Genomic DNA, 15,890 nt, shown 5'->3' on the forward strand with positions numbered 1-15,890 from the left:
ATATTACAGGCAGAGAAAATACATGTAAATGTAGCTCATATTATTGTCAGAAGGAAAAAAACACACACACACACACAAAAAACAACGCCTCCTTGGTTCCTAATTCTATAGAAGGCAAGTGACACCCTGCTTGCCTAGCATACCTCCTCTTGACAAAGGTTTCACCTCTACTACACACGCAGCCTGTTGGGTCTGTAGATACTGGAAGCATCAGTAACTTCTCTCACCTCTCCACTTCTGTAGCACTGGCTCGGGGGACCTCATTTGAATTGTTATAACAGCTTTCTAACTGGTACTTTCATTACTGTCTGTCCACCCCATGCTGTATTTTCTGCCACATAGCAGCCAGAAAAATCCTGTTAAAACCTCAGTGACTTTATGTCACTCTTTAGCACAAAACATTCCAGTGGTTCTTAATTTCTTTCAGAGCAAAAACACACACAAATCCCTTAAGTGTCCTTAAGACCCCAGGAGAACTTACCTCCCATGAGCTCTCTGTTGCCATCTCCTATGACTCAGCTCTTGGCTTATCTGGCCTCCTTGCAATTCCTGGATACAGTCGGTGTAGTCCAGTGATGGCGAACCTTTTGAGCTCGGCACCTGACCTCCTTGCAATTCCTGGATACAGTAGGTGTAGTCCCATGTTCCCTTTGCCTAGACACATATCACCCCAATACCTGCCTGCTCTGCACTCTATAATCATTTTTGTTTCTGTGCAAATGTCAATTTATAAGGCCTTTCAAGGACTACCCTAAGTAAATAGTAATTCCTCTCCAAACACTTCTTATCTCCCTACGCTGGTTTCGTTTGCCCCATAGCACTTATTGTTATCTGAAATTTTTTTGTGCTTTTGCTTATTGTTTGTTTTCCTTCCCCAAAAGATAAGCTTCATAAGATCAAGGACATGGCATGCTCTGATCATTGCTGTATGTTAACTGCTTAGCAGAGTACTTGATGCATTGAAGAATTTCAGTTGATAGTTTTTTGATATGTTAACTGCACAGCAGAGCACTGGGTGCATAGTAGAATTTCAACTGATAGATCAATGGATGAACAATTCTTAGATTTTTCTTAACTGAGAACTTTATAAAAGAAATGAAAATGTTTGATGAGAATAGCTGAACTCATGCTTTATTATAATACTAAATAAATTTTAAGTGTGGCATCATAGAACACAGATTTCTAATATTGATCCCATATGCCTTCTCACTAAAATAAGAAACAAATGAGCAAGTAAAAAATTGAGGATGACCCTTAATCAGTGTGGCTTTAATAGATTTGGTTCATTCTGGATCCTGTCCAGTGGTATTCTGACTCCTCACAGGCTAGTTTTTATTGCAAAGTACTTCCTGCCCCCCTCCTCCCCACCACCCTTGAGTTTCTCCTTCTTACTCTGTCCTGGAGGCCAAATGTTATTCAATGATTTCTATGGGAGGCTTTGCTCTTACCTTCTGTCTACTCAGAAAATGCTGGCTGGGGCTGTGAGGTGCCCTTTCTTTCCGTCCCTCTCCCCTGGGTACTCTGTACCTGTCTTTTCTCGGCTGGAATCAGTGCACTGGTCAGATTCAGCGTTCTCTGCACACTGTGCATATGGGGAACATCCTTTAAAGTTCTCTCCATGAACAGCTCCCGAGCCGGGCAGAAAGATGGACATCATACAAATTCCTGTATAGCATCCTCAGGAAGTAGTCAGCTGGGGCATCGTGCTTACTCCCTTCATGGCCAGTATCATGTGAGCTGACCACATGGTTAGAAAAGCAACCTCAGAATGTTTGGAGGACTATACCTGCTGGGATAAGGCTGCTGGTGGAAAGTGGCCAGGGACAAATCTGGAGAGGGAGGCAATATATCAGGCTTTGGGCTACTTGTTCTCATGTTTCTCCTGCCGTTTAACCTTCATAGCAGCTTAGAGAAGAGCTGTTAAGGTCTTTATTTCACTAGTGGGCAAACTGAGGCTCAGAAAAGGTGAGTGAGTTTCTGAAGATCACACAGTTAGTGATTTAATCCAGGTTCCTCTGTGCTTTTTTTTTTACCTCCACCATGCTGCCTATAAATTCGAAATACACTTTGAGGGACTTGAGCCTAGATATTTCAAAAATAACATTAGCTCAAGAATGAGGGCAGCGCATGTTATAGATGAGATATTGCTAAACATCCGGGAAGACAGATAACCGGGCAGTGGTGAAGGATCAAGGCCCAGCGGGCGTGTGCAGCATGAAAGCGGCCATTAATCAGACCTGCTCGCTTAAGAGGACCCTGCGTTTTGACTTTGAAGGCAGCCAAAGAAAGGTCAAATGTATGTTTTTTGAATCCTCTAGCAAGCAGAGCTCTTTGGAATTCTTTGCATTCTGCAACATGATAATTAATAATTCTAACTCTGAATTCCTTGGTTCAGATCTTTAAGCAGGAAATTGAAAATAGTACATCTTCCACAAAATACAAATGACAGCCTAATAACCTTGTGAGTTATGGTTTCTTTTACCTTTAGTTCCCCATGTCAATGTATTTTTCCCCAAATGGGTTCCCCCACTGTGTATGTAAGCATATAACTACTTCAAATACAATAACTACTACTACTACTACTAATCATAATAATAATGTCAATAATACTCAATATCTTTTGAGTGCACCTGGATCTAAGTGCTCAACCTACAGAAACCTCTATTACTTATAACAACCATATCAAGAAGGTGGTGTTTTTTAACTTCCTGTTCTGTCATCAGAAAAATAAGGTTTCAAGATGTTACTAGATTAGCTCCAGGTTGCACAGCTAGAAGAAGGAGAACCTGAGCTTTGCACTCAGACTGCCCATGTCCCAGAGTCTGTCATCTGACAGCCTAGCTGTCAGTCTGTGTTAGTATTGAAATGGTGGGGGTGGGGAGAGCAGTATTTGCTGCTAAGGTAATTCTTCATTTTCTTTCCTCTGTTCTTTTTCTCTTTTCAACTCTCTTCCATTATTTCTACCCTGTCTCCTTTCTTCCCCACTTTTTAAAACTCCCCAACAGTTTTCTCCCATTGGTTGAAGCTGGCCTCACCACTCAGGCACCTGACGCTATGTCAGAATCCCGGAGCCTGGAATTCTCAGTGTCCATTTCCTAATTCACTTTCTCTTGGGCAAGTCATCTAACTTCTCTCCTTGCAGTGTCCCCATTCATCAAAAGATGAAGATATCTTTACAGATTATCTTTTAAGGTTCTTGGGAAGCACTTTTTTAAAAAAAGCACAAAATGTGTTACAAGTCTGAGAAATTGCTCAGGTTTCAAGACAGGTGGGAAGTGGAGAAGCCCTCTCCGGGCTCTGACCTACCCACATTACCCAGCTAGGACCACTGCAGCTTGCATGCATGCCTCACTCAGGGTTTAGCATCTAATTCCATGTGGTTACATACAAAAAGAAGGATGCTTTTCCCTGGGAAAATTTGCTGAAATTTATTTCATAAAAGCCACCACTCTCATTCAGGGTTAATATAGCTGTGTTGGCACCAATATGACAGTGCAGCTGGCAACCTTCTGACCGTCTCACTCTGGCTTTCTCCTCAGCTGCTTTTCACAGACAGCACTTTCCAGCTCCCATTTCTTGGTGCTCCTATAATTGCTGAGCACCAAAGTTTGAATTGCTCTCAGAGTTTTGGTTGAAAAGATATTACTTGACAGTTGCCTTAGCTTTTACATCATAGGAGTTCTCACCTAACTTCCTGAAGTTAGCTTTTTTGAAGTTTGCTTTTTTTGAAAGCCACTTTTTGTCCTACCTAGGAGTCTCCATGCTTCTATAACTCTCTCTCGCTCTCTCTCTCTCTCTCTCTCTTGCTCTCTCTTTCTCTCTCTTCTTAGGTTTTTGTCTTAATCCCTCATCTTTTTCTTTGAAATTGATTCCAGTACTCTTCCATCTCTCAAACTCTGGCATCTTCTTAGGGAAGGCAGATGGCAAAGTGTTTCAATATTTGAGAAGAAAATGCTGCACACTCTGGGAATTACACTGGAGAGAAAGAGGCTGACAGATTAAAGAGGAACTAACCTTTATTGAGCACTTATTATGTGTGAGCACTGTGCCTGGCACTTTACTTCCACTATCCCATTTAATCCTGGTAATACCTGTATGACATAGATTCTTTTATTGACCTAGTCATACAAATAGGGGAGTTGATGCTGGAGGAGATGAAGTAAATTTTCAAATTCAGTCATACTGGTAGTTATTTCGCAATATATAAATGCATCGAGTCAACACGTTGTACACCTTAAACATACACAATATTACATGTCAGTTCTATCTGAATAAAGCTGGAAATAAATTAATCAACTTAATAAGGGCTGGAACTGAGACTGGCCCCTAGGTCTCTGTTACCAGATTCATGTGCTTAACTGCTCACAAAGTTCTGTGTGGAAGAATTCTCTAGGCACCAGGTTATTTGGATAATATGTCTGTCATTTACCACACACACACACACACACACACACACACACACACACACACACAGCCTTCGTATACAAAGTCAAGGCTGAATATTCCTCACTCCCAAGTTCTTAGCAGTTTCCTGTTGAATTGCTATTTCTTTTATATGATTCTTCCATGTATACATTGCAGAGATTTTAAACTCATAAAAACAGACTCATTCAACATTTGTACTCTGACTTCTTAGGAAAATGCCAACCACTCTTATTCTGAATGAAATTGAAATTGTGGAAAAATAAGATAGTATTGGCGGTCCTAAATCCTTCCTAAGACTGGTAGTCACCTGGTGAGAAAGGCCGAGCAGAGTGGCTCTTCTGTGAAATTGCCAAAAGCCTGGGTTTGTAAAACACTAGTTATAGTCACTGATCCTCCTTCCTCACAGCAGATCCTCCAGAGAGCCAAAGCCATTTCCCACCTACCCAGGAGTCTCCAGGCCTCTACACCTTTACACATACTGTCCCTGTCCTGTGACTCAAACATCCTTGGCCCCAATCTGCCTGGTTATTATTGTTCTGATTCAGCTGAGGCCTTGGCTCTTCTGAGGGGCTGTTCTTGACTTTCCAGGCAGAAACAATCCTTTCCTATTGTCTACTTCCTACTGCCCTCGTGCAGGCAGTATTGCTGGGATCTGTGAGGTACCTCATGATCTGCACACTCTCCTCCCTCCTCAGGGCCCTTGCACTTGCTGTAACTTCTGCCTGGAACACTCTTTTATTTGATATCTGCCCAACTCACTCATTCTCCTTTACTCAGTGAGGTTTTCATGATCCCCCTGTTTAAAATATAATTTTTGTTGATTTCAGAGAAGGAAGAGGGAGAGAGAGATAGAAACATCAATAATGAGAGAGAATCATTGATTGGCTGCCTCCCGCACACCCCCCACTGGAGATCGAGCCCACGACCCAGGCATTTGCCCTGACTGGAATCAAACCCTGACCTCCTGGTTCATAGGTGACGTTCAACCACTGAGCCATGCTGGCCAGGTCACGATCCTCCTGTTTAATTACAATCTCCCCCACTGGCACAGACCCTGTCCTCTGCTCTGCTGTGTCTTTTGTCATATAGCTTGTTATCATCTAACTTACACATTGATTTTTTTTATTTCATATTTTCCCAGTAGAATATAAACCGATACCTTGAAATATTTTTAGCTGTTTTGCATGAGCCTTGGTTCTCAGAATAATCCTTGATAGAGAAGCTGCTCAATAACCATTTGCTGAATGACTAAGTAAATGACTGCCTGTCTTTGCTCAGCTTGGGTACTGTTGAGGTTTGGGTCTGAATAATTCTTTTCTGGGGGGCTGTTCTATGCACGTAGGATGTTTAGCAGCATCATTGGTGTCAGTATACTGGTAGCACTCCCACGGCTGAAACAACTAAAAATGACTGCAGACATTGCCAAATGTCCCCTGAGGGGGAATTGTCTTCAGGGAGAGTCACACTGTATTAGTCTCTCAGATCCTGGAGAACAGGGATCATGTCATATTAAGAGTATCAACATAGTAGACGCTTGATAAATTTTATTTAATCTTTTTTTAAATCCTCATCTGAGGATATGTTCTTATTTATTTCAGAGAAAGAGAAAGTGGAGGGAGAGAGAGAGAAACATTGATCGGTTGCCTCCTGTACATGCCCCAACTTGGGATTGAACCCACAACCTAGGTATGTTCCTTGACCGGGAATTGAACTCACAACTTTTGGTGTATGGGACGATGCTCCAGCCAAATGAGCCACCCTACCAGGACAATGCTTGATAAATATTTAAAGCTGATTGATCTGACTTGATAACTACATGCCATGTATTTATCTCAGACTTCATGATACAGTTTTATAGACAAGACTGTCTTATCAAACTTGATATTTTCTCTATATAATCTGGCAATAAATATGTGTTTAGTATCACCAGCATTCAAGATGATATAGAGGAATGGAGAGTTTGAAAAAAAAATAACCCTGGTCCTCGAGAATCTCATAATTAGAGAAGCATGTATACAGGCCAAAAATAATGCAAAAGGACACATTATCTCTCTCCTCAACCTGAATCAACCCTATTGAGTTCATCTGTAACAGTGATTATCTATACAGGCCTACCTACACAGTAAGTATTTCAACTTTGCAGCTACAGCCACAGCAAATGGCCATTTTCCTATCGGTCTTTCTTGAGCTAAGACCGACATCTCCATTTGAAGATAACAAGATTAAAGTGACTCTGTGCCCCATCCTATCACAGAATGTTATGGAGTAGAAAACTATGGCAACTACCAAGAATGTGTGAAATAAATGCACAGTTTAAACTGCAGGTTTAGTGGGTTAGGAAAGCAAGTCATTGGATCATAGCTGCATTCTATAAATAATATAGAATGCAATACACTGCAATGCAATACAATTCAATACAATACAATGGAAGTCAATACAATGGAAAATATCAGAATGCATTACATGTACTAAGAATAAGGTTTATATTTCTGGATGTCTATGAGTGTATGTGAAGGTTTCTGATTGAACATTTTTTACTATTCAGTGTAGTAAAAAAGACATTAGCTAAGCACTGTCTTCAGCTAACTAGAATAATGAACAGAAGAAAAGAGAAGTTTCTGGACAGATATCCAGGCATTACACTATTGTGCTTTAAGGTAACTAATAACTCCAGGAAGTGGATGGAGATGGGGAGATGGAGAGGGTGGTTCACAGATTCTTAAATGTCCCTGCTTCCCTGCATGGCCCACTGCATTGTCTTCTACATTCAGTCTCCAACATTGATAAACTCCTGTTCATTTTCCTCCTCTATTCAGTGCCTTTGCACAGGACAAAACCTTGACCTGAACTGTCCCATTTCCTGTGCTTCTCTGCCTGACAAAAATCCTATCCATTCTTCCAGGCCTAACTCAAATGCCAGCATTGTTGCAAAGCGTTGCCTCAGTCCACTGGGCACAATTAATCATGTTTTCCCCCATATGCTCGCAGCACTTTATTCATACTGCTACAATGGCATTTACCACATTTCATTATGCTTGGTTTTGGACATGCCACTCTCTGCTACTCAATTGTGAGCTTCTTAGGGATGGAGACAGTGTCATGCCTAGTTGTAGGCTTCTTAGTCCCCAGCACATTGTCGGCATACAGTGGGTGGCCAAGCCCTAAAGGGAGATGTCTCAACGATGTGGTTGCAACTCTGAGTTTGAAACCCAGGAAGCCACTTAGTGACCTGGGATAACTTATTTAACTTCTCGAAGCCATCTTTCTCTTTTGACAATGAGGACGACACAAATGAATAATGCACGGAGTTACTGTAAGGGTGAAATGGAGTATTCTGTCTATACAGCACTTAAAGGGCCTTTGATAAATGGAATCACCATTACTACTGTTGTTGTTGTTGTTGTTACTGTTGGAAAGTAGAGTGGAAATGGCTAGTAGAGCCAGCCATAAGGTGATTTGGGGGTGGGGGGTAATGATTAAATATTAAACTATGCACTATATTTTCTGCTTAAGACCAGAATGGAGATATGAAAAGTGATCATTGCAGACATCTGGATGTTTGGTTTTGTATACCAGACTAACCATCTGGATGCTTTTCTCTGACTTTTTCTCTATATTTTAAACTGTGTTTGGGGCGAGAATTTAAGGGGTGGTGGAAAAGGGATTAAAATCACATAGTTTTGCTCCTGAAGCTACTCAGTAGACTTAATTGTGTAAAGTTCTAACAGTTTCTCAGCCTCAACACTTTTGACATTTTAAGCCAGGCAATTCTTTGTTATGCAGGGCTGTCCTGTGCATTGTAAGATGTTTAGCAACATCCCGGTCCTCTGCCCACCAAATGCCAGTAACACACTGACCCCACACGCCTCTTGTGACAATCAAAATATTTGAGGCAACTATGGTAAATATATTCTGAACGAGGTGAGCAATAAACCAAAAAGCAAACATGGAGGAGATGCTTCTATTATTGACAGAGCTGGAGGGGGAAACATAAGTTTAAGTCTATCAACCAAGCTAGTTTGCTAAGAATGAACACAGAATGAAGACCAATCCCATGGAAGACGGGAAACTTGATGCCATCTGAAGTCAAGAAGTGGGGTGGGCATGGAGTTTTGCTAGGCATGACCAAATTGTAAATATCTTCTCCTCCCTTGGGATTTTGGGTGCACATAATCAAATTAATTATGATCTTTGGTTCATGACACCCTGTAACTATGCATAGTGAACAGCGTTTATTTACATCCTGAGAGTTATTTTAACAATGTAATTCACACCTGATACCTCAGTGTCCAAAATAAACTAGAAATGTTCATCATATGGCACTTCCCAGCCCATCCTCCTGCTTTTCCCATCTGACTCGCATCAGCCTGATATAGATTTTTCCAGAGTTATCAATAGAAGAATCTCCTCTACCTCCCCAGTGGCAGAATGAGCAAAGCTGGCAGAGAGGTCAGAAATGATCTGAAGGAAAATGCTTCCTCAAGGAAAGCAGTATGTAAAGCAGGATTTCCTTCTTACCGATGGCTGAAATATGTATGTTTCTTATTTTATCAGGTTACAGGGTGTCCCTTGGAACTAAACACATGCCAGTAAATCTTTGAGAAGATCATGCAAAGTGTTTAGACTTGAAGGGCTATTACTTTTTGTTAGTATAAAACTATTCTTGTCCAGTTGAGCACATGATGGGAATACTGGGCATCCACACCCTTGACATGTGCAAACCCACCTTCTCATTTTGTTTCCCTTAACCTCCGAGTGTCATTTCTCATGCTGAGAAAATTTGAATATAAAAAAGTAGTCTTTCTGTGAATTATCTCTCCCTTAATTTTGAGTTCTGTGATTTTATTTTCTTACACAATGCAAAGAGTCCTTTCAGAAATAGAAATCAAGCCATTTTAGAGTTGACCCCATCCATTATCTCCCTGGGGTGTAAGTTAATAACCAATGGCAGATTCAGGTTTGTAATCTTATTGTGTATCTACAATCTGTTCAAGCCATACTTGGGAATCTGGAAATTGGTTGACAAGGGAGCAACATACCAGGATGCCTGAGTTTTCCTGAGTCTACAGAGGGGCCAAGTTCCATTGGAAGCCCCATGACACTGTGAAGGCCATCAAGTCCAAGAAGGAGTGGTAATGTGCCCTCACTGAACTAGTAGAATAAGTTCCATAGCACAGGGATCTTTGCTGTCTGACTCACCACTGCATCTGCAGAATCTAGAACATAAACTAGTGCACAGTGATATTGTTATTCGGAAAAGCAGAGTCCTATTGAGAAATAACAATAATCATATGTAGCTTTTGAGCACGTTCCACTGGCAGTGCCTGTGCCTGGGTCATTTCCGTTCGTAATTTAATTTAACCTGCACAGCCTGGGTGTTATACTTATTATCGTTACTGTTTTGCTTTTGAGAAAACTTAGGTCCAGAGAGGTGAAATAATTTGCTGTAGGTCACAGACCTATTACATACAGAGCAAGGATTTGGACCAGGTAGTTTCTACCACCCCATCTCCTCATATGCTAGAAAGAAATGCAGTGGGGACTTGTTTGGGTCATGCCATCTGCCAAGTAATGCTGTGCAAATTACAGGTGCTCAGAGTATCAGAGTCCTTTTCTTTGAACTGCTAGGTTCCTAAATGACCAATAAGAACCTACCCAGATACACATGATCTATCCACAAGCTTTAGACTCAGATACAACAGTATACTTAGATGTTTTATGAGGTATCCAAAAGAAATGTGCGTTGACTTGATTTCCCCACAGTAGTTTAAATTTGCAATGACATGCTTCTTCTTCTCCTTACTTCTTCTTCTTCTTCTTCTTCTTCTTCTTCTTCTTCTTCTTCTTCTTCTTCTTCTTCTTCTTCTTCTTCTTTTGGTATCATTTTTGAAATTACTTTGTTGTTTTATGTAAGGTGCATGTAGGCAATGAATTTTTTCTTTACTTGAGATCCATTCCATTAAAAATAGTATATGCCTAGATTAGGTGAAATATCACTAGGCTCATACCGTAACGGAGGTTAGATTACAAGTGCATGAACTTGAACAGCTCCCTACCTACCCTTTTTAATGTCACATGTGCAATACTGAGAAGAAGAGAGACAGAGAGAGATATAGAAACATCAATGATGAGAGAGAATCATTGATCGGCTGCCTCCTGCACGTCCCACACTGGGGATAGAGCCTGCAACCCAAGGCATGTGCCCTTGACCAGCATCGAACCTGGGACCCTTCAGACCACAGGCCGATGGTCTATCCACTGAGTCAAATCAGCTAGGGTGATACATTGTTGTTTTTTTAAACTTGTATTCAGTTCCCTTAGCCCTTATGAAGCTATTCAAAAAAGGAAGAAGCCTGCCTATGTGAATATTAGATTGCAGATAAACCTGCATTGTACTACCTGTGTAGCCTTAGAGGCAACTTGATTTTTGAGCCCCTACTTCACGGTGTGTACAATGGAAACAGTAACATATCTCTGATAGCTCCAGGATAAGGGCCACAACTGCCTTCATTAGAAACTAAAGCAAGCATCAATCACAAGGTCATAGCAACTTATCTTGGTGAAAATGGACACCTTCAGGCTGGGTTTAATTATCTGAGTATTAGATGGAAAATTTATTCTGGGTCCATGATGCACAGTCATAATAGCATTGCTATCATTATAATTAGTTTTATTTCAAAAAGCACATTATAACACTATGCACCAAACACAATTTAAAGTCACTAGCAAATGTTAACTCATTTCATCCTCGTAACACCCCATTTATTAGGTATGTTCTTTTTTTAAATTTTTATTTTATTGTTTAAAGTATTACAAATAGTAGGACATATGTCTCCTTTTTCCCCCCATTGACCTTCCCTGGTCTCCCCTACCGCACCCCTGGCACATGCCCTCAACCCCCACCCCAGTGTCTTGCATCCATTGGTTATGCTTATATGCATGCATACAAGTCCTTCAGTTGATCTCTTACCTCCCCTCCACCCTCCTCAACCTTCCCGCTGTAGTTTGACAGTTTGTTCAATGCTTCTTTGCCTCTGTATCTATTTTTGTTCATCAATTTATAATGTTGTTTATATTCCACAAATGAGTGAGATCATGGGGTATTTTTTTTTCTCCAACTGGCTTATTTCACTTAGCATAATGCTCACAAGTTCCATCCATGCTGTTGCAAATGGTAAGAATTCCTTCTTTTTTCCAAAAGTGTAGTATTCCATTGTGTAGATGTACCACAGTTTTCTAATCCACTCATCTGCTGATGGGCATTTAGGCTGTTTCCAAACCTTAGCTATGGTGAATTGTGCTGCTATGAACATAGGGGTGTACATTGTCACATCTTTACATTCATAGGACATCACAGGCATCTCATGCTTTCTTCAAAAACCTCCTATCATCGTTTCTGTTTAAGGGTTGCATAAATCAAGAGCACACATGTATCATGAAACAACACCAAGTCTCCTAACAAGTTCTACAATCTGTGTGTGCACACGTGTGTGAGTATGCATGTTTGAATGTATGCTCACACACAAATCTAGATCAAGTGCTGCTTTGACTGCATTACTGAAGAAACCCATGCTGAACTTCCTGCTTCCAAACCTCTGTCTTCTTTTGGTGCCACTTGAAACTTTCCTTTATAGCTTTCTGTCACTTTTAGCTTCAAAAACACTTTACTGTTTACTGTTCTCTTATTAACTTTGATATGGAGCTACACTTTTGAAAGGTCCATCACCAGAGCCCACAAGGTGTAATTTTGGGGGCAATACAGTGTGTGTGTGTGTGTGTGTGTGTGTGTGTGTGTGTGTGTACATAGGCTCATGGTAGTTAAATGCTGGAAAGAGGAAATGGTATTCGAATACTAAGGTACCCATTATCTATCCGTTGGCAGGAGCAAAGGAACTCACAATTAATTGCTAAGCTCCAAAATGTTAAATCATATAGTAGATATTAAATGATGTGAAAAATGACAATATTGTGAGAATTTCTGTGTCTTTGAACTAGCGTTCAACTACCTAAAGATGTTCAGTGGCTTTTTTGAAGTTAAACCCATATTATTTATGTAATGATGGCAAAATATAACCATGACATTTTTCCAGGCTGACATTTTCTAACTGCAATTAAAAATAAAATAATTTCTCACCTCGCTCTTCTGTGAATAAAAGAAACCCTGGGTTAACAAGTTGCAATCGTCTTCCTTAATGAGACATTTTGCAGTGGTAGTACACTAAATTATCAGTTATCCAGCAAGGTTGCATAGTAAGTTGTTCTGGATGGAAGTGCTGCAGAGTTGTTGGAGGAAGAGTTTTTCGGTCAGAACAACCTGCAGAATATAAGTTAATTCATTAGGCAAATATGTTTTGAGTATCTACCATGCACTCAGCTACTAATGCTTTGTATGCACAATGGGGTGCAAAAAAAGAAGCATGTGACCTATCCTTATGGGCCGTACAATCCCAACGGGTGAGACAGGAAATGATAAGCATTCATACATAAATAAACAATAATACTTAATACTACCAACGAGAGGTGTATGGAGCTGTGCATGGAGCTATGCTATGCTATTCGGGTGTGTAATGAGGGGAACTTACCCATTGTGGGAAGGCTAGCAGGGGAGCACTGGGAGGGAGTTGCATAACTCTGCAATGCTTGTCAAAAGGCTTAACAAACTCCGCACTCTCTAAAACTGTATTTTCACATTGAGCCCTTTTCCCTAAAGGGATAATTTGGGGTGTACTAAACATTCTAGCTATACTGGAAAGGCATCACTTTTGGTACAGAAATATTGGAAACATCTTAAATTTTGTTAAAAAATAAGTGGTTGGCCCTAGCCAGTTTGGCTCAGCGGATAGAGCGTCGGCCTGCGGACTCAGGGGTCCCAGGTTCGATTCTGGTCAGGGGCATGTACCTTGGTTGCGGGCACGTCCCCAGTGGGGAGTGTGCAGGAGGCAGCTGATCAATGTTTCTCTCTCATCGATGTTTCTAGCTCTCTATCCCTCTCCCTTTCTCTCTGTGAAAAATCAATAAAAAATATATTTAAAAAAAGTTCCTACCATGAGGATTAAATAAAAATAATTCTTTTAAAAAATAAGTGGTTGAATTTATTATGTTATCAAAATTATATCTGTCCACCTATTTTAAAGCTGATGTAAAAATGTTTTTATTGTAATAAATATGTTTAGACAAAAAAAAAGGGGGTTACAAAATGAGTATTTAAAATGCCTGGCTTTGCTTTTATCCCAATCCTATTCTTTCTAGTTACTAGGTCTATCCTATTTGATTTCAAATATGTCAATAATAAGTCACAATAGCAACAGTAATAGCTGCTCATACTAGTTACCATTTAGCACATTTCAGCCCAGTGCTAAACACTTTACCTCCATTACCACAACTGACGTTATGTAAATCAGTGAAGTAAGTATTATTTCTTTTCATGGCCAAAACTTTTAAATATGTCAGCACAACTATGTATTCCCTATGCAACAAAGAAGGAATGATTTCAATGCTTATGCCATTTACCATGAGTTTTCTTATTCCCATTTTATCTAATAGAAATTCCTCATTCTTTTGCAACAGCATTCTGCGAAGAGGGCTGCAGGTATGGTGGAACATGCGTGGCGCCTAACAAATGTGTCTGTCCTTCTGGATTCACAGGAAGCCACTGTGAGAAAGGTAACCTTAGCCCTTTTGGGGGAGTGGAGTGGGGCGAGAGTTTCAGAGAGAAGGGAAACTCTTTTTCTAGTAGTATAGTATTGTGGGTTGACTTGATGCATTATGTCTCGCTGGGGGATGTAGCTCCCCGAAATGGATACGTTTGATTATTGTATAATTGGCTTCCTCCCTCTGAAAATAGAGCTTCATTTGTCCTCCCTTTAATGTTTCTAATAGAGCAAGATTGAGTCTTTCTCTGTCATAGTTTGGAGTGTGCCTTTTTAGTGCTAATGAGAGATAAAGCCTGAAGAACTGACCTGCCCCAATTATCAGCTATTCGGGGTAGCATCACACAGGACTATTGGAGTTAACAGTCTGCTGTGCCCACAGAATCTAGATTAGAGCCACATGCTCCTTGAATTAAAACACATTAAATAACTCTGGCAGCAGGTTTATTGGTGTGCTTGGGATTTGGTTCTAATACTGGTTTATTAGGAGCATTATTATTCCTGGTCCTGATAATAGAAGCCAGTTTAGTGTTTGTAAGATTCTATTATGAGCATCCTTCTATTTGCAATAAATGTAGTGTTTACACTTGATGCTATTTGGTGAAATCAGCTGTCTTATTAATTGGAGACATCTTTCCACCTGGGTACAAATTAAATTGACGGGCAATGCCAGTGTGCCACTGTATACATGTATATCAATGCAAGCGAGAATGCTTGTCATGCGAAATTGAATATTTCTGTGTATTTCCCCATAAGTTTTATTGGCCTAAAATTACCGTATTGTGTTTTTTCCTGAGTCTGAGATATCACACTTGACACTTCTTATAGTACAGCATAAAAATATGGAAATGTGATGATGTAGTCATTATGTCTGTTATTCAATGAGAGAGAGGATGGCTTAAATGCCAATTTTTGAAGCAAAGCTCCGGTTTCCTCTCCTTCATGTAAAAGGATTTCTGAAATTAGATAATACATTTTTAAATGATCCTAGTTATTTTACCCCAACTTGTTCTATGTGTTACTTTGCACTGCCTGTATAAGGCAGCCAATCCTTTCAAAAACAGTTCAAAATGTAACATGTAAATTATTCAACAAGGAAGACAACAAAAAATATGTGCACTGTTGTTTCCATATTTTATGATATTATCAATGAAGCAAATTTCATTTATGAAATAAAAATTAATTGGTTTGTTTTTTAAAAAGACACATAAAAGAGCCAAGTACTGCCTCTGAGCAGCATGAGAATTACCACATGGAGCTGGAGAATTCTTGCCAAAAGCAAAGAAACTTAATGGTAACTTAGAACACATGCCCTCAGTGCAGTGCATTGGATTTTAATTAGGTTCTCTAAAGTGAAAAAACAAATACATGTAAAGGTTTCTCATTATGTCCTCTAGCACTGCTGTGCTTCCCTAAAGTGAGTATACAGGAATTAATGGGGACAAAAATGGTGATGATGATAGTGTTGATAATAATGGGTACTACCAGTAATGATACACCATTTATTATGTATTAATTATGTGTCAGGTCTTTTAAATAAATATTTTAATATATTAAGAATAAACAACAAAGATAAATACTATTACTCCTATTTTATAAATAGCAAAATAAAGCTTAGCCAAGCGAAGTAACTTTTGCAATGCTACAGTCAGTATTAGAACTGAGAATAAAATTCCAATTGTATTTCACAAAGCCTGCATTATAAACCCTTCCCTGAGTTTCTCAAAGTAATACATGGACTTCCTGTTAGAACCCAGATTCCTGGGCCACCAACCTAGACCTGGTCAATCAGAATATCTCGGGGAGGGTCCATGA

The 15,890-nt window shown here is 40.0% G+C and overlaps 1 protein-coding gene across 2 annotated transcripts in view; it reads left to right on the forward strand.

Moving 5' to 3' along the window:
• The window catches only part of NELL1 (neural EGFL like 1), a 731,583-nt gene that overhangs the window by 546,211 nt on the left and 169,482 nt on the right, over positions 1-15,890 (forward strand). For both annotated transcript variants that reach the window (XM_005869404.2, XM_005869405.2), the window contains exon 15: positions 13,993-14,088. In XM_005869404.2, coding sequence (XP_005869466.1) covers positions 13,993-14,088 — 96 coding nt within the window. The remainder of the gene's footprint in view (positions 1-13,992; positions 14,089-15,890) is intronic.

Source organism: Myotis brandtii, unplaced genomic scaffold (assembly GCF_000412655.1).
Source record: "Myotis brandtii unplaced genomic scaffold, ASM41265v1 scaffold293, whole genome shotgun sequence".
In the NCBI taxonomy this organism is placed as follows: domain Eukaryota; kingdom Metazoa; phylum Chordata; class Mammalia; order Chiroptera; family Vespertilionidae; genus Myotis; species Myotis brandtii.